The sequence below is a fragment of the Xiphophorus couchianus genome, chromosome 3 (assembly GCF_001444195.1).
Source record: "Xiphophorus couchianus chromosome 3, X_couchianus-1.0, whole genome shotgun sequence".
Taxonomy (NCBI): domain Eukaryota; kingdom Metazoa; phylum Chordata; class Actinopteri; order Cyprinodontiformes; family Poeciliidae; genus Xiphophorus; species Xiphophorus couchianus.
In genome coordinates, this window is record NC_040230.1 from 13098168 (window position 1) to 13123698 (window position 25531).

Below are 25531 nucleotides of genomic sequence, written 5' to 3' on the forward strand. Positions count from 1 at the left end.
CTCTTTATACTGATTTTGACATCTAGATATTCGCAACTTGGTGTCAGCTGTTTGTTTCTGCATCCTGAGAAAGTTACATAACCTTCATTGTGAACTGACCATAGATGTTCTGAGTAAATCGAAAGTTAGGGGATCAGACCTGAGGCAGCCATGGAGATGCAGGAGATCCCCAGAGAGAGCCCAAAAAGCAGCAGAGAGGAGGGAGCAGGTGAGCCGATGCTGAAGGTGATAACTCAAGGTGAGCAAGGGATGAATTCATTACTTTGAGAGCATTTTTGTGCTCCAGTGTTTACATTAATTGTATGGCAAGAATTTGCACAAGCTCCAGATTTGTCTGTATTTTTGTCTTTAGAGGAAGCAGAACCAGACCATTACGAAGAACTGCAAAGTCCATCGGAGAATGTCTATGTAGAAGCCTTTCATCCGACAGTCAAATCAAGAACAGGTATGCATTTATATAAAAAATGCACAGATAAAACTGACTAACAGGACAAATGAGTTTATCCTTTGAGCTAAATGTCCACCGAAGCAACGCAACTCCTCATGTTTCAGCATGTTATTCAGTCTAGATCACCCTTTGTGATGCATCAATAGGTGCATTTTCTTTAACACTTTAACTTTTTGTTATTTAATATATATATGTATATATGTTATTTAATAATATACATTGTAGAATGTAATACTAGCCCCAGGTAGTCCTCCACAATTTGTTCATTCGTGTCTAGCGTGTGGTTTCACACTGCTGCATAAAGCCATTTTATTTATCCACATGTTGTATTTGTCTAATGAAACTGAACTGTTAGATTTGCATCTTTGCCTTAAATCAATGCTAATGTGCTCTAAGCACCACAAAAAATTATAAAAATTCTCATAATAATCAAATTACTTTATTTTTAAGAATCTAGATTAATCAGAGATCTGTTTAGTGTGTCAAAAATTACTTGGTGGGCAGTCAGAAGCTAAAAAGGAAGTTTTCTTGAAGACTAGGGTATTGCATTTTTTTTTTTTTTTTTTTTTGCAAAATCAGCAGTATTAGTGACAACTTGGATTCTTTGCACTTTAAATGTAAGGTATTTGGTTTAGTCTGATGAGTAACACCTTTGCATAAATGCTGTCAAAATGAGGAAGAAAGGAAATTCCCCAGACTTCACATTTGATGACTTCAGATTTCACTTAAGACATTAAAAGTTGCATAATAGTTATGTTCTTAAGACTTACCATTTACCTTTGTAATCAAGTATACGAATAAAAATAACAAAATAAATAAACACCATAAGGCCTTCTGTCATTGCAACTATGCTGCCTCCTTGGTACAGTTAGTGATTTTTGCCTGCCGTTTACACCTGCTTTTTATACGTACTAAATATAGACACAAAAGCAGCACCCGCAATCTGGTTCTGGTTTAATAAATAAGGCGGTAAGTCAGTACATTTTAATATCCTCCTCCCAATACCTTGCAGTTTCCGATGATCAGCATTTGTTTTGCATATTCATGAAGACAACTCGTTAATTTACTGTCCACATTTTGCTGACGCAATCCTTTATGCGTATTGTTTCTGGATCAGCTTTGCACATTTTATCAAGTTTGCACCTGATTTTGTGCACAAACCTTTAGAAGATCAGAGTCAATGTATCTCTGAACCCATTCCCCACCTCTTCCTAGCTGAGTTACTGTTATTGTGTGTTGTTATAATACTACTAACAGTTGACTCTTTGTGGTAATAATGCAGTGGAAGTGATGAGGAAATTTCAGGACTGGACTTATTCCACAAGTGGCATTTTATCATGGCACCACATTGGAATACACTGAGCTCCAGAGAGTGACCCATTCTGTCACAACTCTTTGTAGAAGCAATCTGCACACCTAAGTGCTGGGTTTAATACACCAGTGGCCTTGGAAGTGATTGAAATGCCTGTATTCAGGGATTTGGATGGGTGAGCCAGTGCTTTTGGCTGCAGGTGGCATAATAAGCAATGGAGAACTAAAACAAAAGCATCCTGCGCTGTTTTAAAATTTCTGCATACAAAACTTTGAACACAAACTTGTTCTTATCACTTTCCTTCCCAGAAGTCACTGATATATACTCATTATGATAAGTGTGACCCGAACACAGATCTAATATGACCTGTAATGAAATCCTATCTCTTGTTTTGGAGAAGAACGTCTTTGTTGAGACATGTTTGGGTTTTGTACTTTCTCACTGTCTGTCTCTCTTACACACACAAGCACATTCTCATTCTTAAAGAGGAAGACACATAAAGATTAAAGCTTGGGGGCATTCAAGGACAAGCTCTGTGCAATGTGAATAATTAAGGAATTACTGGGAGTTGTCATGGTGCTGCAGTGGGAGGGGGTCTCTTTAAACTTCAGCAGAGGGCACGCTTGCGTCAGCAGAGCAGGAAACCAGAGCAGAAAAGACTAAACAAGGTGCCTGATATTTAGTAGGACAGTTTTCTCCATGTACATCAAATTTTTTCGCAGCTATGTTGAGGATAAAAAAGAGAAACCAGATGAGGCAGAATTGTCCGTGGAGCTGGAGGGAGAGGAAGGTAATGGGTGAAGTGTTTTTTTCCACTCTGATGGTGGTCTTTGTAGTGCTCACTGACATTTGGTTTTCCTCTTCAGGCAAACAGGATGAAGGAAAAACAGGACTGTACCGTCTGTTGTGTTTTATCCTCACAATAATCTGCCTCATTCTTCTCGTAGTTGTTGTCGTTCTCGGTGTGAAACGTGAGTACGTGCCTCCATGCATTAGTGCAACTAAATCACACACCTCAGGATGACTTAGATGTAATGTAGGGCATTATATTTATGCAGACAGTGATAACCTAACATGCTTTAGGATGATCCAGTGTTTTGTAACAACAGATTGTAGCAGACTGCTGTTAGCTGCAGAGCTGCAGCCTGATGGTGCTGTTCTTGCCCTCATAACTCCTCCCACTGTCCTCTGTTTTGTAGTCCAGACTGGATCCACAGTCTGCTCAGGGAACAGCAGATTCGGGGACCAACAAAATCCAACATGCAGCTTTGAGGACTGTCAGAGCCGCTTCCCAAAGAGTCAGTTCAACAGTAAGTGTAAAGATGCTAAATACTGAATAAATAAAACCTTCTATAAACAAATAAAAACATCTGATACTTTGCCAGTTATTTTATTTGATATATTGATATATATTGCCTTACCTTTATCTAAAGAGGTCTTGTTCAGAAGTTCAAAGCATGTCCTTGACAAATAAGAAAAGGAGACAAGTGTGACAAAGTTTCAAACCTTGAACATTATCCTTAGCAGATGAACAATATTCAGATGTCATTTAAAGTTTTTATTTAACTGGTAATTTGGGAACAAAGCTGTTGAAGATCTTTTTTGTTTGCGCACTAGTTGTTTCACTATGTTTTGTAGTTTGCAGTCTTGTGGGACATGCGACATTTTGTAGCTATGGTCATTTCAAACCTGTTTTGACAATCTGACTTAAAGTAATTTTCTGTAATCTTCTTGCAGTCTCTTGTTATTTGTCTCCAGTTCATCCTGTCTGCTAAGCGTATGCTCAGAGTTATTTTGTCTTGATCAAGAATTATAATCTGTCACATTTCAATAGAGTGAGCTGACCCAAACTGTGATCAAAACTTTAAGAGTTTAAGAAATGTCAAACAACTCCAATATTTTGGACGACACCTACACATACCACAAATTAAAAGTATATTAATAACATCAATAAATATGATAAATATCATATGTGCCAATTTACATCATGTAATCACAAATACATTTTCAAACCTATATACCTACTATTTACACATTTGTCTTAGTAAACAGTTTTCTTTTTCATGTTTTTTGCTTGAACTCATCTGTCTCATTTTTTAGAGCTTCCCTGCCGGCAGTGCGCTAGCGGCTGGCTCACCTTTGGCAAATCCTGTTTTTTCCTGTCCACCACCAGACTGACCTGGTCCGAGAGTCAGAAGAACTGCAGCTCAGGAGGAGGATCTCTGGCTATTGTTTCCAGCCAGAATGTTCAGGTTTGCTTTGTGACGATGGTCATTATTACTGTTAGCAGTTTGTTACGTTATAATTATTTTTGCACAGTGCATTTTGTGCAAATCTGAGCACTTGTTACTCGTTTTCCTCTAGAACTTCCTGACAAAGAAAGGGGAACTGAAATATTGGATTGGGCTGAAACATGAAGACTCCACATGGAACTGGGTCAACAGCAGTAAGCTGCAGCAGAGGTGATTCTTGAGAAATAACCAACTCAGATGATTTATTAAACAACCGATCACTAAATATTATTTTAATTTTATTATGTTATTTCTGCTCACTTTTTGTTGATTTCTGTTTTTACTATGGCTGATATTAGGAGTCAGATATTAATCAATTTAGCTCATATTTATGTGACCAGGTGGGGCCACGCATTCACTGTTTATAGAGAAATTTATTTTCAGTACCAACTGATCAGTTAATTATTAAGGTTAAAAAAAACATTTTAAAAAAAGAGACAACGGCAAAAGTAATAATCTCCACTCTGACAAAGTATCTCAATGTAATTTTTGCACCATTCATCCCAACACACACACTTCTCTGCTAATAGAGGGCAGGACTTGATTTTTTTTGTTCACAAAGAGCAGAAAATGTCTTTATTTTTATAATTTTTTTATAAAAATTGCAACATAAATAAACAGTAAACATAAGCTTTAACGCCATAGAAAAAAAACTCAACTCAACTTTGGATTTTATTTTTAATCTCTGTAAAAAGAGCAACAAAAGAGATTACTAAAAATAATCTTTGTATTTTTTACCTTTTCTTGAATCGTTAACATTAATTGTTTTTATGTTTGCAGCTATTGGACTGAAGCTGTACACAACGGAGACTGTGCCTATCTGAACAGTGACGGCCCAGTTGAGAAGAACTGGGACAGAGCTTCCTGTCAATCCACCACCTACTTCATCTGTCAGCTTCAGTTCTGATGGAAACTGTCTCATCAACAATCGTCTCCATAGCAACACAACCAACAGCTCGTTCTCACGCCACACTCCAATCATATCCACGCTTCTTAGATAAAAAATATGTTAAATTTGTGGACTGAATTCAATGTTACTACTGCATTGTGTAATATATGGGTAGTTCTTCAGTGGTTTAGCTTTTAAAAATTGTATTTGCTGGGTTTACCTCTAGAAAAAAAATAAAAAAAATACAGACTGCTGTGAAGCCTTCATGAAATCGTTAATCTTGAACATATTACAGTGAAACTGAATAAAGCTTGATCTGCTCCTGTAGAAGCCTAGGAAAACTTATTTTCCAACAAAATATTAGATTCTGTATTATTTGCACTCTTTGCTTCTGTTGTTTTCCTGTATTGATTTCTTATTTTCCTTTATCCATACTTGTTTCTTCTGTTAGTTCAGTTATTTTCATCTGATCAGTTTTGCAAACTCTTAGTTTGCTCTTAGTTTTATTCTTTGTGATATTTAGTTAGATTAATTTCCTGGTCTCTCCAGTCTCATATCAACCCGTTAGCTAATCAGCGCAGGTCTTTTGTTCCTGCATTCACCATCATACTATTTAAACCTTTCTCCTGCTCACACTCCTTGCTGGTTCCTCCATTTGGATTCCTGCTTGTGTTTTGGCTCTGGCTCCCAGTGTTTTTAATAATTATTTTTCATAATTTTTTTATTAAAATATTCTTCACCAACAAGCTGCCTCTGCCTCCCGGCATTTGTGTCCTTCATCAACCAACCTACAACATGACACAAAGTTCAGTAGATGACATGGTATCTAACCCTGGTTCTGTATGTTCATGTGCAATAAGTTGGATGAAGTGAAGTGTAGAACAAGGGGCTGGTTTATACCACGTTACTGGTTCCCCAACTATGTAAATTTGTTCTAAATGACTAACTTAAATTTCTTTACCAGTTGTTATGCATAGGCAAGTCTGACCTCTTATTATACAAGATGTAAGCAGGCCCTGCAATGCAGGAATGGGACCTGGTCATGTAGACCGTCCAAAGGGCTAAAGAGGAAACCAATAAGTGAAAAGAAGACAATCTTTTAATAACCTGTCAAGATGCAAAGAATAAATACTTACAGGTGGAAAAAACCAATGAGAACAATGAAACTCAGCCACATAAACTTTGTCGGGTCTCCAAATATAATCGAGGAGGAAATGAAAGAAAAAAGTCAAAACGACACTTGTGAGTAGATTTGCTCAATCCACCTTCAACTTCAATACATCTCCACCATGTTCCCACAGGACGATGCTGCCACTACCATGTTTCAGTCTTGGGATGGTGTGTTCAGGGTGTTTGTTTGTTGCCACATGTAGGGTTTCTCATCAAGGCCCGACTCTTAAACTTGACTTCTTATAAATGTCAGACACCACAAATAGCTGAGGGTTTTGGTTTCTGCAAGCGAAGAACATGACATTGCACCGGCCAAAACCAGACATGGCGCCATCAACTCAACTTCCTTCTAGCATCTCGCAAGCTCTGAACACACACAGTAGCAGCACCAAGGACCCATCGTGTATTCTGGGCAAAACATTACAAACAACAGCAGAAAAATATATATATTTTTTGCTTTTGCATCAGTGATGGAAAAGAAAATACAGTGAGTGCTCAGTTTGTTTACATGCAAGTAGCGGAAAACCCCCACTGAAAACAGTGAATAATTTGAAGATAAGCAAATGAAAAAAAGGGAAAATTATAGCAAATGATGGCTTCATATAACTTCATCAACATATTCTGAGTCAGCTTCCTAAGGAATTAACTTGTCTATAAATATTTAGAGGAAGAACAAAACTAATACATGTGCATCACAATAAATTCATTGAACGATTAAGTAATACCAATAAATAAAATTTTAATTTAAAATGGAACCGTTACATACCATACATTTATTACATGAATTGATGCATTTAATGGGTTTATTTCTGTTAATCTGGATGATTATGGCTAATGAGAACCAAAAATTCAATGTTGAGAATATTAGACCAGATCAATGTAAAGTTTAAATTGAAAAAGCAGTGCTTCCTTTCATTTATTGTATATAAATGTTTAAGGGGTGCCACTAATTGTTGCAGGATTGATATTTTATTAAACAAAACTAATTATTTATATTGCATTGATTGTTGTGATGTGCATCTGGAGCAGCTGATATGCATTGCCTTTTAGATCATCTTAATATGTTAAGATATGTTAATAACTTTGCTCCTAATGAGAAGGACATACCATATTTCTTTTAAAGATTTTTTACTCTATGTCATGATGTCATATTGTCAGATGGGTTCTTGATTTGCAGTTTTCTTTATATTGCTTTGCATGTTATAAAAAAAAAAATACATTTACTTCAAGGTATTGGACAGAAAAGAGCTGAACAGACACACATAATACTTTGCAGATATTTAATTGCAATACATTTCAAAAACAATGCCTTCCATTTCACAGTTCTTCATTATGTATAACAAAATATCTCCCGGAACTTGAGTTTTTTATGTGGTAAAAATTAAAAATAAAACCCAAGGAGGTAAATGATTTTATAGCATTTTAAAAGGTTTCTCTACTGCAAGTCTTTCCTCTGAATAAAAAACCTAGATTATTATCACACATTGCACTGCTTACAAGTGAGCTAAAAGGTGAGGTAAGTTCAAACCCCAAAAGCTATTTGTCCATTTTATACATGTGGTTTAGGGGAAGGGCGGAATTAAATAAAAGAAAAAGAAATGTCTAAGGGGAAGTGATGAGTCTTCTTTGAAATGAGTCAAACGTTGACTGGACATAAGGAGCTGTTCTTTTTCTTTATAACCAATTTGACCTGTACATATTTGCTACTCAGCATCATTCTTCATTTGTGTTTAAACATTGAAAAAGTTACATAACCTTCATTGTTAGAGACCTTAAACTCTCTGGGTGAATAAGAATTTAGGGAATTAAACCAAAAGGCAGCCATGGAGATGCAGGAGATCCCCACAGAGAGCCCACAAAGCAATGAAGAGGAGGGAGCAGGTGAGCCGAAGCTGGAGGTGATAACTCAAGGTGAGGAAGATATTTAGTGGATTAGCACAGGAGATAGTGCTCAGGTGTTTAAATTAATTGTGTGTAAATTTGAAAGTGAGCTCCAGATGTGTTTGTATTTTTGTCTTTAGAGGAAGCAGAACCAGTTCGTTACGAAAGCCTGCAAAGTCCGTCAGAGGATGTCTATGTAGAAGCCTTTCCTCCAGCAGTCAAACCAGGAGATGGTATGTCTGCAAATCAGATACGGAGTATTTTCTTTTGGATGTACAGCAAAGACTAATGGACAGAACAAATGAGGAAAATGTCTCAGTCTGAATTAACTATACGTCTAAATTGTAAAATGTTACATGTTATGTTACTTAGTCTGGATAAGATAATTTTGTGATGCATTAAAAGGTGCATCTTCTTTTATAGATTTTTTTCTTTAGCATTTTTGCATGTAATATTTTCTAGCATTGTTCACAATTTAAATAATAAAAAATATCAGGTTTGGGAAAGTGATTGAATCAGGCTAGACACAGTCATGGAGAAGCAGAGAGTCCAAAAAGGAGCAGATGAGCTGACACTGGAGGTGATAACTCATGGTGAGCAAAATATTAATTAGTATTGATCAAATTTTCAATTAAAGCAATAATTTTAGAAATTAGTTAGCTTCGGCTGGAACACACAAATCGTTCATTTGAATGTTATGTAGTCTCACACTGCTGTAAAAAAGGGGTAGTTTTACTTATGCATGTTTCTGCACGTCTAATGAAACCGAACCAACATATTTGCATCTCAGCATTAAAATAGTGTTGCTGTGTTATAAATACATCAGAAATGAACATTCACAAAATGAATAATGTTTAGTACTAAAATTGAAAAAAAGCTACATTTAAAAGAGATCACTCTAGTATGTCATAGAAATGAACAGGTTACCAGTCACTTAGTGGTGGGGGCTTTAGCATTCAAAAAGATTTGAAATGGTTTTTGTTTTTGGAAAGTGCAGCAGTAACAACTGTGGGTCTGCACACTTGTGAAAAACGTCACACTTGAAGTGTGTGAAGTTTTTTGTTCAGCAAACAACTCATTTACATATAGAGGAAGAAAGCAATCTTTCTTCCTCATTTTATAACCATTTCCCCATGTAAATATATAAAATAAATACTCAATAAAGAGCATAAATTTGTATCTGGTTAAATACCAGAGATGCTACATGCATTTTAAGAAAATGCTATTAATTTTGAATAGTATTTAATCAATCTGTAATTCAGATGTTAAATTTTTATCCACAGATTTACGGAACTAAATTTAGTAGACATGTCAGTTTACGTTTCTTCTGGGTTTTCTAAATTGAATAGTCGTTTGTTTTTTTTCAAACTACCATTTAGATAACACATAATTCTATGCAGATGGCGATATATCAAAAATATGCCTCTCTGCAATGTTACTGTTCAGCGTACAATTTAGATACAGACCTTCTGAAATAAAACATTATTCTCCCTGTTCTCAGGAGTTGGGCTTTAGGTGTCGGCAACTTTTCATCGTTGATTTTTCTTGGGGCCCAAATGTGGATGAATCACAGAAGGTTTTGTTTTCTCTGTGACCTTTCTCATAAGAGCTGTAGTAATTTCATTTTCTTGTTCAAATTTTGAAGTCTGGCCATGCCTCTTAGACATGGATAAAAAGTGTGATTTTGAACTCTTTAGGTCCCCCATGCCTTATGAGCAAACTCACCAAATTTCAAGACAACTGGTCAAATAATCTACAGAATTTGATCAAAAGCAGAGGCTATAAGCACCTGTTAGTTGCAAGGCATGGGGAAAGGAAAGTTTTGGATAGGTGTCAAGAGGTTCTACAAGTGTATCAAATTTTATACCACTACAACACAGTAAAGTAAATAAGGAAGGTGTTTTAATCATTTCTATTGGGACTTTTGCGAGAACCTGGTGTGTTCTCAATATTCTAAGAGTTTTCATAGTGTAATAAAGCTTCTTGAGCTATTTTCCTACTGATGATTTTGAACACGACCTTGTTCTAATTACGTTTTCTGCACTGAAATCACCAGCATTCGCTCGTTATGATAAGTGTGACCCAAACACGGATCTAATATGGCTTGCAATGAAATTATATCTCTTGTTTTGGAGTACAAAGTCTCTGTTGTGACTCTGTTTCTACAAGAGAAAGAGATTAAAGCTTGGGGGCATTCAAGGACAAGCTCTGTGCTACATGAATAATTTAGAAATTCCTGTGTGTTGTCATGGTGCTGCGGTGGGAGGGAGACTCTTTAAACTCTACCCCAGGCGCATTTGAGTTAGAACACAAAAGAATAAGCACCCTGCCTGGCACACAGTAGGACAGCTTTCTCCATGTACATCAAATTTTTTCGCAGCTATGTTGAGGATAAAAAAGAGAAACCAGATGAAGCAAAATTGTCTGTGGAGCTGGAGGGAAAGAAAGGTAGGGATGAAGTGTTTTTTCCACTCTGATGGTGGTCTTTGTAGTGCTCACTGACATTTGGTTTTCCTCTTCAGGCAAACAGGATGAAGGAAAAACAGGACTGTACCGTCTGTTGTGTTTTATCCTCGCAATAATCTGCCTCATTCTTCTCGTAGTTGTTGTCGTTCTCGGTGTGAAACGTGAGTACGTGCCTCCATGCATTAGTGCAACTAAATCACACAGCTACTTTAGATGTCAGATTTAAAGTAGGTTATTATAGCAGACAGTGAAAACCCAGCATGCTTTAGGAAGCAATATCTTATTCTTTGATCCAGCTTTCATTATAATAACAGATCTCCCATGCAGTACATTGCTAGCTGCAGAGCTGCAGCCTGAGGGTGCTGTTCTTGCCCTGTCCTCTGTTTTCTAGTCCAAACTGAATCCACACTCTGCCAAGGAAATGACAGATTTAATGACCAACAAAGTCCTTCTCCATCATGCAGCCTGGAGATCTGCCAGCACCGCTTCCCAAAGATGACATTCAAGAGTAAGTGTAAATTTGACAAAATACTGACAAAATAAACCTTTAACAAATGAAGAAAAACATGTGATTCTTTATCTTTTATCGTATTTTTCAAGATAGTTTTGCTTTACCAGACCTTTTGTCTAAAGTGGTCTTGATCAGAAGTTATCCAATCTTTCTGCAGGTGTTTGGCTTTTTGTCTCATTTTCTCTATCTGACCATGACAGCAAATTGTGCTGACAAATAAGAACAAAACAAAGTATCAAACCTCGAAAACAACTCACAGCAGAAAGACAACATGTTAAAGTCATTTAAAGTTGTTATTCAACTGTGGGAGCAAAGTTGTTAAGATCTTTTATGGTGTTGGTAATTTCACTCGTAAACTATGTTTCACTTCTGTAATTTACAAGGTTGTAGGAACCATCTGCTGTGGGTCAATTTGTAATTTTGGGTCATTTTGAACCCACTCTGAACACTTATTTTCTATAATAAGTCTCTCACAGGGAAATTTAAATGTGGCTCCAATTAATCCAATCTACAAGGAAGAGTTTTCACCTGATCTGTCTCATTTTTTAGAGCTTCCCTGCCGGCAGTGCGCTAGCGGCTGGCTCACCTTTGGCACATCCTGTTTTTTCCTCTCCACCACCAGACTGACCTGGTCCGAGAGTCAGAAGAACTGCAGCTCAGGAGGAGGATCTCTGGCTATTGTTTCCAGTCAGACTGTTCAGGTTTGCACTGTGACACTGGTTATTATCATTTATAGCAGTTTGTTACTTTATAATTATTTGGACAGCTCATTTTGTGCGAATCTTTATCTCCTTTTTCTCTAGAATTTCCTCACAAGGAAAGGGAATCTGAAGTACTGGATTGGACTGAGACATGAAGACTCTACATGGAACTGGGTCAACAACAATGAACTCCAGCAGAGGTGAATGTAGAGAAATAATGCAAGACATTGCAAGAAACTTACAATGATGATTACGATGATTTATGAAACAACTGACAGCTAAATATTGATCAGTTTTATAATTGTATTAAATAATTTCTCCTCATTTTTCTGCTTTGTTTTGCCTGAAATAAGACAATTTTGAATCAGATACTGATTAATTCAGTTCAAATATTTGACCAGGTGGGGGCACTCATGGGCTGTGTATACAGAAACCAACCTGTCATTTAATCATCAGGTTGGGAAAAATGAGAAAAAAGAAAAAAAATCCCACAGTATCACAGCAGATCATCTCTGTCCTGACAAAGTATCTGAATGTGAATTTTACACCATTCCTTCGAAATGAAAAAATGCTGCTCCTGTTCTGTTAACAAAACCTCAAAAACTATAACATACTGTATAACTCATGTTCTGCTTTCACTCAACAAGCTGAATTGATTTATAACATTTTGGTCCTGATTTTAGAGGGTCTTCATGGTCATGCTCCATTATATTTAGAGAATCTTCCAGAGCCAAACCTCCACAACAATACTAAGGTCAAACCAGTGGCTCTTAGATACTGTGAGGTTTAATCAGAAAAGTAAAGATGATCATGTCTTCACTGCTGCAGCCCCAAAATTGTGAAATAATGTACCGATGCACATAAGAGCGTCTCACAATCTCAAGACATTTAAGGTGCTCATAAAGACCTACCTCTGATTTTTTACTTTTGAATTAAATAGAGCTTGACATCTTAACTTACACTATTTTTGCATGTTTTAAATCTTTTTAAACTCGTTACTTCATTCATGAATCCCATGTGTTTTTCCTTTTTAACTCCAATTAATTATTTTGTTTTGCTCTGCAGGACTTGGTGCAGCTTCTTTGTTGCTAAGTGCTTCATAAAGTTGACATTAACATAAACACACACTCTGCATTTGTGATACATTTATCAAAGATGTGGGCGAGACTAAATAAAAAAAACAAATGCAGTTAATTTCTCCACTTTAGAACGGAGGCAAATTTTGTTTTCGACATGGCAAGATAAAGAAACAGCTAAAATCAGCTTCATCGCATTTAGGACACAGCTAACCTCAGGTGGTTTTTGTCTTTCTCAGAAAGAGCTACAACACCAGACAATATTTCACTTTCCTAAGAACTTAATATCCTGGATATTCAGTTTGGTCGTTAACATTAATTGTTCTGTTTGCAGCTATTGGACTGAAGCTGTACACAATGGAGACTGTGCCTATCTGAACAGTGACGGCCCAGTTGAGAAGAACTGGGACAGAGCTTCCTGTCAATCCACCACCTACTTCATCTGTCAGCTGCAGTTCTGATGGAAACTGTCTCATCAACAATCGTCTCCATAGCAACACAACCAACAGCTTGTTCTCACACCACTCTCTAATCATATCCAAGCTTCTTAGATGACGTAAATATTAAATTTGTGGTCTGAATTCAATGTATGCCATTGAGTTATTCTTACTGCTGTAATATGATTTGTGCCTTAGTAGTTTAGCTTTCATCAACTTTAGTCAGGAACCTGTGATGTTTATGATGATACATTTCATGTTGACTCAAATAAAGACCAGTAAATTTGTTTTAATAACACTTTATTTTCATATAAAAGTGTGCATTCATCTTTCTGTCAAGTGGAATGTTTCAATATTATGTTCGCTCTGGATATATTTCTGTTACATACATTTTTAAAATATATATTGCTATAAAAATAACATACTTCACTATAGCATAATACTGCAAAAATAACTGCACAGTTCACTACAAAGAAAAATACAGATACATCTTCAAGTCAGTGACGTGTCGTTGCTTCAAAAAGTTTAGATTATGATCAGGTAGAGTTTCATTTTATACGTATCTGATGTCCTGGATGTCCATTGGCTCCTCCTGCTCCATCTCCAAACCTAAAGCGCTGTGTCGAATCATCTCCCACCCCGCCTGTGCCTTCCTCTTGCCTGTGTTTTGGCGTTCGCGCACCGGGACGTCCTTTGTTGAGTCTGACTTTTCACTGCCCTCCATTTCATTCAGACTAGAGAAGACCTTGACGTAGCGTCGCATCTTTTGCATCATGGGGTCGTTCCTGTCTTCAACCCTGCAGAAGAGGAGCTTCAGTAAATCATAGTCGGAAAACTTTTATGGAACATGAACAACGTTCAAACTCAAAATACACTCTGGACTGGAGGTCACCTTTCACTTCAGCCAAGTAAAGTTAAAAAGTAAACATGGTGCTGATCATTTTCATCCCTTTTGATAGTTTGTATGTTTATGATTTTATGGTAATCTATTTGATTCCCTTGGATATTAAATATTTTGACTAGTTTGAATAATATTAATGTGAAGAAATGATCTTGACTCCATTGTTTGATAACCAGGATAAGTTTGGAATGAATGAACTGAATGGTTGGATTAATTACCTTCCTATAGCAGCTTGGTTTTATGTGAACAGAAACATCTATAAGACTGTTTCTGCTAACAAAATGTTGGACTCTCCGCTTTTATTTGTGCTTTACTGTTAAGTTGCTATATAGTTTAGCCACCACCAGGGGGAGCACCAGCCTTGAAGGTTCCTTCCACTTTTTACTGATTACTCAGAGATCCTTTCTGTGCTAGTTCTACTGAAATTAATTTTCTAACATGAAAAATAAAGCAGAATAGAGCAATTAAAAATAACGTGTAAAAAAACATTTTTAGTAACTTTTTAAATTAAACCTTACTTTAAACTGCAGTAGGAGACTTTGTAAGTTAAAGTACTTTAGGACCACGATAAAGTCAAGCATAAAGCATTTTGTCTCTAAGATTATTTTCATTCTACAGGAAGGTTGTCTTATCTACCAAAGAATGTGGTTCAGGAGTGGCTTGTTAAAAAAACAAAAAACAAAACAGCAAAGTCTTATGTGCAAAATTCTGTCTTCAGTTCCTGAAATACTGAATTGTTTCTTCTACAAATAGTCCAGTGACGTTTCCCATCGAAGTCCAAAGCAATGAACAAAAAACGTGATGATAAATATGTAAAAAACATAATTAGAAATGTTAAACATAATAAGACACACAACAAGCTTTCATATTGAATGATTTCCACTGGTTTGACTAGAATCCAGCACTTACTGAGGACAAGGAGCTCACACATTCATGATCAATCAATTCCCTCCTTTTGCACTTTTCTTCTTTTTTTAATCACAATTTATTGTGATGTAATAGTTTCCATGCCCTCCAGATTTTTTTTCACTTTTTATCCTAAGCCAACATCAATATTTCACTTGGGTTTTAAAGGACAAACCAAAACAAGCTACACAATCATGAGGAGGATAGAAAATGCTGCATGCTTTTGAGGATTTTTACAAAATATGGATCTGAAAATTGTGGATTGAATTTATTTTCAGGTACATTCAGTCCATCTTTACAAAACCCTCTGCAATAACAATTACAAGTCTTCTGAGGCAATTCTCTGCCAGTTTTGAACAACTAGAGGCAGATTTTTTTTCTATTTGTCTTTAAAGAGCATCTCAAACTCAAAGTGAACGTTAAGTGTCTGTCAACTGCAATTTTTAGGTTTCGTTACTGACCCTTGGGTTGTTGGACACTTTAATGTCCACCATTTCTTGGAGTTCTGGATGTTTGTTCAGGATCATTAACCTGCTGGTGGGTAAAGCGCCAGCTCATTTTTAAGTCTTTTGCAGCTTCTAACAGATTTTTGTCAGGAATTGTTTTGTCCATCTGAATGTTAAATGGCTTGTAGCAACAGTGATTTTCTTAGAGCTTTAAAATGATACTTTTTTAAAAATTTTGAGCTGATTTAAGATCTGATTTGAAGAGTTTGCTTTTAGTAATTGTCTTTTCCAGCTCTTGTTATCATACACTATTTATCTGCACAATTTCTCTTTGAGATCTGAGCCACATTCTCTTACCTGAGATACCAGCGCTCTTTAAGGCCGTAACTGAGCCCACACACGCCAAGTCGAGGCCACAGACAACGAGGAAGCCTCCTCTCCAGCATCAGAGTTGTGGCTACAACCTGAACAACAAATATCCCAGCTGTAAGCATGACACAGCAGTGTTGAATCCACGCTGACAGGGTGATGACGTGAGCGCGCACAACAGCTACCTGAGTCCTCCAGAGCTCGTCTCTCTCTTGGGCCACCCTCCAGTGTGTGTCACTCATCATGGCGATCAGCAGGTTGATCAGCAGGGTGTAGCAGAACACAGAGAAGCAGAAGTGCAGCACGTGGACGATGGGGGGTGTTGTGAAGGTGTGATCCACAGGCAGGTCGATCAGACCCACGCTGAGTTCAAACAGGGAGAAGAGTGTGATGGGGAAGGACGTGTATGCAGGGATAGAACCTGGGACTTGGGTCATGTATACCGTCCAAAGAGCTAAGGGGAAGATTAGACAAACAAGTGAATGAGAAAAACAATTTAAAAAAATGTAAAAACACCAAGAATAAATACTTACCGGTGGAAAAACCGACGAGGACAATGGCACTCAGCCACATAAACTTTGTCAGGTCTCCAAATATAACCTAGGAGGAATGAAAGAAAAATATTTTAAAAAACCCCAAATAAATCACATTGCCACATTGTATTGTAGCATTAATAACTGTACTATGTTGTGTACTGCAAAACAACCGCGTAGCTTTGACATTCCTTCTCACCTTCTGTATCATGATGACGTACGGGCCGAGCATTTCAAACCCGCGAGCGAAGAACATGACGTTGCACCAGCCAAGAACCAGACACAGCGCCATCACTTCCCTTTCCCTGTGCACCTCACATGCTCTGAAAACACACAGCAGCACCACCAAGGCCGCGTAGCTTATTCTGCATAAAACATTACAGATAACAGCAGAAGCATCAAACAACGTGTCTGCAAATTTTGCTCTTGTGTCCCTGCAGTAAAAATGTTTCTACTTACAGTATGACATGGAAGGGTCCTCCCAATGCCGTCTGGCCGAAGTAACGCTTTGCTCCGACTCTCAGTATATCAGGGATCTGTTGGTAAAATGACACGGAGGAGGATGTTTTAGCACACACAGCTGCTTCATAAAAGCTTAAAGATAGGACATGAGTCATGTGCTGACCTCCAGCACCAGGATGAGTATAGCTCCCAGGACGCTGATGACCTCTCCAGCCAGCCGCAGACTGTCCCCATAAGTCACATAACTCTCCTGAAGCAGGAACAGAAAAATACAACAAGCATCAGAGCTCAGTTTGATGTTTACATGCATGCGGTGGAATAAAAAACCCCTCTAAACTTAGTCGACTGAATAGTTTGAAGATGAGTTAATTAAAAAAGGGAACATTATAGGAAACATGCCTTCACACCAGGTCATGAACATCTTGGTCAGTTTCTCAGGGCATTAGTTTGTTTATAGTTCTTCAGAGGAACAGGAAAGCAAACACATGTGTTCAGAGGAACACATGTGTATCACAATAAATGGGAATATCATTAAACAGCTAACTAATACCAGTGAATAATTTCCTAAATTAAAACTATATGGCATAAATTCTTTAGACCCATAGTTATGTATTAAATGGGTTTACGTCTGTTAATCTGGATGATTATGACTCAAGAAATATTTAATTCTCATAATGTGAAATTATATCCTCAGAACTATAAACTTAAAAATAAAACATCTTCATATTTCCTTTATGTAATTTTTTTTTAAAGAGTTGTGGCCCTACTGCTTTTTTAAACGAAATTATTACTTTTGTTGTGGTATTTTGTTTTCTCTAAAGAATAAATGTGATCTTATTAAATGATAGGATCCAGATTATGCAATTGAAATAAAAATTTTATTTATTCACCAGTGATGGTTTTTAAAGAAGTATAAACACTGTGTTCAAAGTATAAAGAAATTACTGCATATAAAATCTGATTAGATGAATGTTTGATGTGAAATCCCTTTAAATTCATTAAACTTAAAGCAGAGGTAGTTAAATAGGAAATTATTTTGTATAAGAAACTTAATAATAATTAAACTAAATAATATGTCATATTGTATCTTCAGATTTTAATTGTCAAATTGAGTCTGAATGTAAAATGTATGCTTCTAAAAAGAAATCTCTGATAAATGCAATCAAAATGTATTATTTACCTTTTTATTACAAATTATATGATGAAGTTAAATCTACTCAAGTAAGCTTTGAACATTATTTAAATGCACTGTTGAGATTTGTTTATGTTCAAAAACAGTTTTAATTGTATGTGGTAAACCTACAACTTCAATTTTACGCTATAAATTCATGAGTGCAACACACATTGAAGGTCTTCTGAACCCTGATGGTTTTGTCCATGTCGGTGTCGGTGTAGTTCCTGTCAGCGTCCTTTAGAGGGCGGCACATACAGCACACGGTGAAGGTCACTATGTACAGGAGATACAGGGCCAGAAGCAATCTGACGTAGAAGAGGTGGAGAAAAAACACAGTTAAAAACACAATGTATCCATCTACATTTTATTTTTTTACTCCACACACAGATGAAACTACCTGAGATAATGTTTCCCATACAGATTCCACTTCATGCTGACCAGCTGCCTCACAGGAGTCACCTCCAGAATCCCCCTGGCCTTTAAAAAAACAAACAAAATATTATTTTTCCCCCATAATCTTCATACTTACTAAAATACTAAAATATATGTACTAATTTTAAATATCTGCTAATATTTCGAATTGGTAAATATAATTTTATTCATAACACAAATGACCAAATCTCAAATTACAGTGGCAACCACACGGTTTCTGTGTGGATACAGAGTGGGAGTAAATACATTTGTTTTCTTCCCAATTCTTTTCAAGCTACATGCATTTTTTGTTTGTCTTAACTACTGTACAGTAGTAATATATAAAACATTAACAGGATAACCTAGACGATGTGTTGTCTGTACTGTATGCATCTTTATTGTATATATTTGTCCATATATGTATGTACATATATTACCCATTAAAGAGTATGACATGCTTTTTTTTTTTTTTCTATATGGTGCCAAATGAATCAATAAATCAAATCAAATATTAAATCTTAACTCCTATGTGATCTCTACCTCTCTCTTCTGGCTGCCCACTATGACTTCCAGCACCGACATGTTGTCAGCCCACGAGTCGATTTCAGTCAGGTCGTACAGGTGGGAGCTCAAGGGGCCAAGGCTCCACTGGACGACACGCCTTTTATTAACCAGGTGCTGAAACACCTGAGAGAAAAGCTGGATTAGTGAAATAATCTGCCCCAGCTTTCTTTTCCTCCTGTGCTCTACACTCACCACGATGTTTCCCTCCTTGGCAGCCAGCTTGAAAGGTGTGAGGCCTCTGTTGTTGGGCACCATGTCAAGAGGCACCGGCTGGTCCAGCTCCGCATCACGGGTTAATATCAGGTCAATGGCTTGGCACGCTGTGGTCTTATTGGGCTGCAGGACTAAAATGTGAAGCAGTGTGTTTCCTAGAAGATGAGATGCATGTAAATAAAAGGTAAATAAAATAAAGACATATTAACAGAGTTTATTTATAAATTGCTTGTTATAGTTGGAACCACATGTCATGTTTTTATGTTAGTCAATCGAATTATATATAAAAATTAAATTTCCAATTCTTGAATTGGGATTTCAAACCTAGATAGTCTTGGATCCTGGTGCTGGCCCCAGCATCGATCAGCATGGTGATGATGTCCTCATTACCGGTACAAGCAGCAAAAGACAAGGTGTGCTCACCTGTAGAGCAAATACACATGCATAAAAATTACACCACATTATTTTTATCACATTGCAAAACAACACAGAAGTTTATTTTACAAAAATACCAAAAAATACCAGAAACAAATCAATATCCTTGGTATGTTGTTACTGCGAGATTGTGCTGACTTACCGAAGTACAAATGTCCTCCCATCCTTTTCTTGAAATACAGACCAGTGACTCGCGGGTTGATGGCGTCTCCTCCACGGCTGATCAGATGACGAACCAGGTTGAGGTTCTGGTTCACTACAGCAATGTGGAGAGGAGTGGCACCTGAGGCACAGGTAAACAACGTTACGGCAATTTTTTTAAATTTGTAAGTCTTAAAAAAAGGCAACATGTTAGTTTATAAAGATTTATTTATCTAGCGTCACTTTAATTTTAAAAGAAAGAGATTAATTCCCAGAATTAATGATTATTAACTTCAACATATATTTTTTTTAACTGGCAGTAAATAATCAACTGAATTCAACAGAACCGCATTAAAAACTGGATTATATTGAGCTCCGTCTAATTGGATTTGAGTCTGACTAAATGATTTGATTGGATTTCAATAAATCGAATTGATTTGAAAAGAATTTGGACCAAATTGTATTTTCAAATGAAGTCTCTAAATAAAGAAAAAAAGTTTACTCAGAAAGGTCATAATGGTCCACTGTTGAAGAGAGAAGCCTGGTCAACTTCCCATTCTCAGTTTATTTACCAAAGTTACAGTTTCAGAACCCCTAAAATATTTGATCGTACCGTCTCCACTGTTTAAAGTCATTTTATTGAGATGGCAGAGAAAGTACTGGAGCAATCAAAGTTTTCCCAGGTTGCCCAGCACTAACCTGCCCACCACTGATGATAAAAAGCATTAAGTGACATCTCTGTTAAGCAGCTGACTGCAGGCTAGCTGCAAGCAAATAACCTGAGAAGTATTTTACAGTATTTTAGTTATACTGTAAAGAACAGAAAAAACACAAAAGTATCATTTCCTGATCAATAAGCAGTTTATGAAATTCTGCTTATGTTAGCTTAAATTCAAATTAGTAATTTAATTAAATGTTATAGGTATTAAGATGACAGATAGATCAGGAATTTTTTTCTTCTAATGTTTTGTGTAAATACTGAGAAACAGTGATGATTTTGCTCAAGGCAGGCATACAGAAACCAATGAGGAGATTTTAGGCATTTTAAAGTTGTGCAACTGGAAATGTCTCAGTAAGCATTTCCCCAGACAATTAATAAAAATAACAAGAACACGTTAACAATCAAACTGCTCATTTCATCCCTGAAACTATCTTTTGACATAAGCAGCTAATTCCCAACACTGCGAGCAAATCAAATTATTTCTAAGAAGTCAGAAAGTTTTGGTGCGCTAAAGCATGTTAGAAATCTCAGAACCAACAGTGGGACAACAGCAGTGGGACACCTGAGGTAAAGTGAAGCTTTGAACTAAAATGACTAAGATCTGGATGATTTATTGTTCAATTAGATCAGCAAATTTTGCTTTGTCTAAAGATTTGATGAAATCTAGTTTCACATGTTTGTTACTTCGAATCAGAATCGTCTTTTTTTAAATCTTAGATTCTGCCTGCTGTTCATTTGCTTTTTTCCTCTATGTATTGCACATCTAGTTGCGTTTATCTTCTTTAACAGTGAGATTTTGACATTTTAATAATGTGCATCTGTTTAAGTTTAGGCGTGTTAACACTCTTGAACCTTGAAAAAGCTCAGAGGTCATGGGCTCATTGATGAGGTCAGGAGCTCCGTCCATCAGAGCCACGGCAGCGTCCAGGTTATCGTTCATCACAGCAACGTGAAGAGCCGTCTCTCCGAGGGATCCTGAGTGACAAGAATTATTTTAATGTTACCGAAATGATAATGCACTACAAAAAGGTTTCATTTTTATTAGTGTTATTCCTACCTCTCTCAAATATGTTGGTGGAAGAACAGCTCAGTAGCTTCTTTATGCAACCAACACTGTTGTTTTTAGCCGCGTAGAAGAGAGGAATGTCATTTATGCTGCAAAACAATACGAAAGCCACAAAATGTAAACTTTTAATGCATTCTGGCCAAGAAAAAAAAAAAAAAAGCAGTTGCAGAGGCTTCAGGTATGATAGTACTTTTTTGTGTAGTAGAGAAATGTTTCATCCAGCATTTCGCTCCATCCTTTTTTGTTCTGAAGGCGAAACCTCAGCTGGGTCCACCAGTGGTTGAGCTCGCTGGGAGCAGATCTAGCCAGAGACGGAGACATTGAGTCCTGATGTTCACCTGTAAAAGGGATATACAAGGGTTTTAGTTATTTACAGGTCAACATAACCCGATTTAGGTCTATATTTGCAAGGAATGTGAATAATTTTAAAAGCAGAAACAATTTCTTTAGGAATTTGAAAGTGAAAGGCCATCTTACCGTCACAGAGAAAAGTGCTGCTTCTCTTCTTTTACAACTCCTCAGTCATAACCCTTTAAATTTGGGCTCAGCACCTTGAAAATGTCCCTGAGTAGAAATCCCAGTGGCTTTGCAATTATATATGACCCCAGCATGGAAGAGGAGGAGACATGTGGTGGGACTGGGAATGAATGGGCGGAGAGCGGACAGGTGAGGCAGGGACAGTGAGGTGGTAATGAGCAGGTAGACTTTACCTGCTGGTTACAGAAATACCACAGAGAAAGTTGTGTTTGAAGCTTCGGTCCACTTGTTGACTTTGAACACCTTCATCATGATGATTTGAAATTATCAGTAAAGTTCACTTACTATGAGAGTGAAGGGATGCTGGTTCCAATCCCTAACATTCCCAGGGCTCTAAAGTGTGCACATTTCTGTCAAGATGTTTTTTGTGAAGCAAAAATGTAAACCTTTTCCACACATATGACATAATTTTGCTTCAGTAAGATTAAAACGAATTAAAAAGCATGCCATAATTTCGTTACAGAAGTTTGCACACCCTAAAACCAACATTTTTTTGAGCATCATCAAAAAAGTATTCCTTTCAGCAGTCAGTCATTCACGCTTCCCATGAAGTATACTGAATTGGATTAACCTTGAATAATAACAATTCAGTTGTCTTAACTGAATACTCTTTACTTTGCCTCATTTGCATCCTTCAGCTAAAGCCATTTACAGAGAAATTACAAAGGTCATTTTTTAAAGGTATCAGTCAGGATAAAGATGCATGAGACACTGAGTTAAGTTGGGTAAAATGTCAGACAAATCAATAAAACTCTTCAAAATTACTGACAAGACTGACACTCATCAGGGAAGCTGCCAAGAGGCTCTACAGGAGGAAATCATCCAGATCTGGCAAAAATTTTGTTTGTGATTCTGTTGTAATCTGATAAAACTAATCTTAAACGTTTGGGTAATTATCCAACGAGTACATTTGATAAAGAATCAACATTGAGCCTCACCAAACAAACACTGTTCCTTATGTCAAATATAAGGAATAAATCCAGACATCCAGTTTCATGCACTGGGGCTGCTTTTCTGGGGATGCAGCAGTTTTACGGTTTGTTTTTACCAGGGGAAATTAAATTATGACCAAATATGAGCTGGCTTTCATCCAAAACTTTGAGGTTTTTGTTTGAAACCTAAACGTGAAAAGGGATTTCATATTTCAGCATCATAGAAAGTCTGAGTCTAAGTCTGATTTAAAATTGTGCAGGAATGATTCGAAAGATAAAATTTGAGCCAGGGTCAGAATTATTTATCATGGTCTTCTTTTTTTACATCTCAAAAAGGAGAGTGTGGACTTTATAGAGGACATAACCAGGCCGATCTGCATTCCTCTCAGTTACCAACAAAACCTGCATGGCCGCTATAAAAATTCTGCTGCTTCATGACTGTCCTTACATAAAGGTCATCGCTTCGGGTGAACGGTTAGGAAAACCGGTATGGAAATTGCTCGAATGCAGGATTGTAATCTAAACCTCGCATCAAGCCATGCTGGTCCAAGCTACAGGATCTTTTTCAATAGCTCTAACAGTTGGAGAAATTGCTGGAGAAAAGAAGAAGACGACGTGATTTTTCTGCGTGTTGCAGCTTGCTCTAGCAAACACTTTGCAAATGGCTTCATTCACAGTGATTTAACATGTTGGGCACCATTCATGTGTCAACAGGAACGATCACAAAAACGGTAATTGCTGCAGTTCAAAGACCATAATGATCATTTAGAGGAAGGCAACGTCATCTCCAATAAGACCTTGTCACTTTCCTCACAGAGCATAAAAACAAAACAAAAAGTTTCATTTGCATAAAGAAATCGAGCTTTTATTTAACAGGTTTTATTCCAAAACTGCTACATCACATATAAACTACTGATTCAGCAGAATTATACATCAATCTGGTCACCCAGGTTGTAGTGTAAGAGTATTTTCCTGTATCACTTATAGCTCGTGATTCAGGTGAAGAGGTTAGCCGCAGGATAAACAGGGTTTAGGCAGACACTATAGGAGGCCCCGGTGATGACTGCGCAAATGGCCGTCATTTCATATTGTGGAGATAATAGCTGTTTACCAGACAGGGAGCACCGATTTTTAAGCACTGTCATAAAGACCGGCGGCTTCCACGCTGTTAATGTCTTTATAGGGAAACAATAACACCATAAAAAACATGACTTTGTGGTTTTCATGCAAGTGTTTCAGGACCCAGGCCTTATTAATTTGAGTCGGGCCGCCACCGAAAACATTCATTATATCTGTAGCTGGTATATTTAAGACAGCTGGCACTCATTCAAAGCCTTACATGATTATTATGTAAGAGGCGCAATATAATAAATAAAAAAAACAAACCTACTAAAGTTTCAAAGATTGTTTCGTGTATTGTCAGATTTAAACATCTTTATATCATAATGAAATATGATTCTTTCTCCCGATGACACTGTTTGGTCCGACGGAAAACTCCACGTAATCGGAGTCTCCATCTGAGTGTCTCTAACATACCTGGAAATGTAGAACAAAAAAGATGATCTAAAATTATAAAATATGATAAAAGATTCTATTTCTGGTGGGGAATAAAGCAAGACATCCTCACATGTATTCCTACCTAAAATGGCTGAAATTATGTGCATTATGTCAGGTGAACATGGTTTGAAAATGTTTACAATCCATTCCTGGGGAACCTCAGACTATTACTTTGGTGGAGTAAGAGTGAACAGCATTCTGAAGCCCTCCGACCAAAGACTGTGGCAGTTCATGAGTGCAGTAAGGGATTTAAAGAATGAAAAGATTCTCCAAGTTCAGACATCCATTCATCTATTATCTTATGCTTAATCTGGGGCCAGGTCATGGAGGCCACAGCCTAAACAGAGAGGACAGACTTCCCCCAGGAATCCCAAGACCAGCAAAGACACAGTCCCTCAAGTGTATCCTGGATCTTCCTCTGAGTCTCATCCTGGTGGGAACACGTCACCAGGAGGCATCCTAACCAGATCCTAGAGCCTCCTCAACTGGCTCTTTTTGATGCGGAAGAGCAGCGGCTCTACTCTGATCCCCTTGTGGATGACCGAGCATCTCGTCAAGTCTCTAAAGGAAAGATCCAGACATCCAAAAACTCCGCAGATGTAATTATGGAACCTGTAGCAGCCTCAACTAAACCCTTGGGAAACAGAAATAAAAGATACTGGGCCGAGCCAAAACCTGGATCTTGATCTCATTGACAATGATAATTTGGGATGACTTGAAATGGTCATAACCAGCTCATCCGACAGTGGAATGGGTCAGAATCTCCTCAGACAGATATCATAGACTGGTAAATGTTTACAGGAGGCATCACATGGAAGCTATTTCTGCCAAAGTCTGTTGATATGATGAAGCTGGAGATCAAACTACTGAAACATTCCCCCGTCATTTGTTTTAAATAAAAACTGAATTCTAAATTTATTAATAAAAAGAAACTGAAGACAGTTTTGTATTCCACCTAAAACTACTTTGCAGAAAGAAAGG

General features: G+C 37.2%; 3 protein-coding genes across 6 annotated transcripts; 2 read left to right on the forward strand and 1 right to left on the reverse strand.

Moving 5' to 3' along the window:
• LOC114141985 (early activation antigen CD69-like) lies at nt 1–5686 on the forward strand. Of its 2 annotated transcripts, XM_028012961.1 has the most exons (7): nt 1–238; nt 353–445; nt 2627–2731; nt 2960–3070; nt 3861–4012; nt 4125–4222; nt 4832–5686. In XM_028012961.1, the coding sequence occupies exons 1-7, from the start codon at nt 151–153 to the stop codon at nt 4956–4958; spliced, it is 774 nt and encodes a 257-aa protein (XP_027868762.1). In that variant the 5' UTR covers nt 1–150; the 3' UTR covers nt 4959–5686. The 2 variants fall into 2 exon arrangements, with proteins under 2 accessions (XP_027868762.1, XP_027868763.1); XM_028012962.1 differs by lacking the exons at nt 1–238; nt 353–445 and adding an exon at nt 2383–2550.
• LOC114141984 (natural killer cells antigen CD94-like) lies at nt 2153–13475 on the forward strand. Of its 3 annotated transcripts, none has more exons than XM_028012959.1 (7): nt 2153–2446; nt 10333–10439; nt 10514–10618; nt 10849–10965; nt 11518–11669; nt 11772–11869; nt 13080–13475. In XM_028012959.1, exons 2-7 carry the CDS (start codon nt 10349–10351, stop codon nt 13204–13206), a joined length of 690 nt encoding a protein of 229 aa, XP_027868760.1. In that variant the 5' UTR covers nt 2153–2446; nt 10333–10348; the 3' UTR covers nt 13207–13475. The 3 variants fall into 3 exon arrangements, with proteins under 3 accessions (XP_027868760.1, XP_027868758.1, XP_027868759.1); XM_028012957.1 differs by lacking the exons at nt 2153–2446; nt 10333–10439 and adding exons at nt 7755–8021; nt 8132–8224; XM_028012958.1 differs by lacking the exon at nt 2153–2446 and having other exon boundaries at nt 10245–10439.
• Nucleotides 13171–22333, reverse strand: trpv6 (transient receptor potential cation channel, subfamily V, member 6). The gene is made up of 17 exons (XM_028012956.1): nt 22002–22333; nt 21715–21862; nt 21516–21613; nt 21311–21433; nt 19739–19879; nt 19486–19584; nt 19141–19316; nt 18925–19071; nt 18371–18450; nt 18143–18278; nt 16963–17049; nt 16797–16873; nt 16537–16702; nt 16338–16404; nt 15990–16258; nt 15793–15899; nt 13171–13979 (listed from the first exon to the last, which is right to left on the reverse strand). Exons 2-17 carry the CDS (start codon nt 21843–21845, stop codon nt 13736–13738), a joined length of 2148 nt encoding a protein of 715 aa, XP_027868757.1. The 5' UTR covers nt 21846–21862; nt 22002–22333; the 3' UTR covers nt 13171–13735.
• Nucleotides 22334–25531: the final 3198 nt, after the last annotated feature.

Bases quoted from the DNA above. Each gene is read 5' to 3' on its own strand.
- LOC114141985 (XM_028012961.1), top strand. From the start codon at position 151: ATGGAGATGCAGGAGATCCCCAGAGAGAGCCCAAAAAGCAGCAGAGAG. The intron at 3,071-3,860 runs GTAAGTGTAAAG...CTCATTTTTTAG, and splicing joins CCCAAAGAGTCAGTTCAACA to AGCTTCCCTGCCGGCAGTGC. The intron at 4,223-4,831 runs GTGATTCTTGAG...TTATGTTTGCAG, and splicing joins AGCAGTAAGCTGCAGCAGAG to CTATTGGACTGAAGCTGTAC.
- LOC114141984 (XM_028012957.1), top strand. From the start codon at position 7,934: ATGGAGATGCAGGAGATCCCCACAGAGAGCCCACAAAGCAATGAAGAG. The intron at 8,022-8,131 runs GTGAGGAAGATA...TTTTGTCTTTAG, and splicing joins GCTGGAGGTGATAACTCAAG to AGGAAGCAGAACCAGTTCGT. The intron at 10,966-11,517 runs GTAAGTGTAAAT...CTCATTTTTTAG, and splicing joins CCCAAAGATGACATTCAAGA to AGCTTCCCTGCCGGCAGTGC.
- trpv6 (XM_028012956.1), bottom strand. From the start codon at position 21,845: ATGTCTCCGTCTCTGGCTAGATCTGCTCCCAGCGAGCTCAACCACTGG. The intron at 21,434-21,515 runs GTAGGAATAACA...CTTGTCACTCAG, and splicing joins CACCAACATATTTGAGAGAG to GATCCCTCGGAGAGACGGCT. The intron at 16,874-16,962 runs GTCAGCACATGA...TTTTACCAACAG, and splicing joins TACTCATCCTGGTGCTGGAG to ATCCCTGATATACTGAGAGT.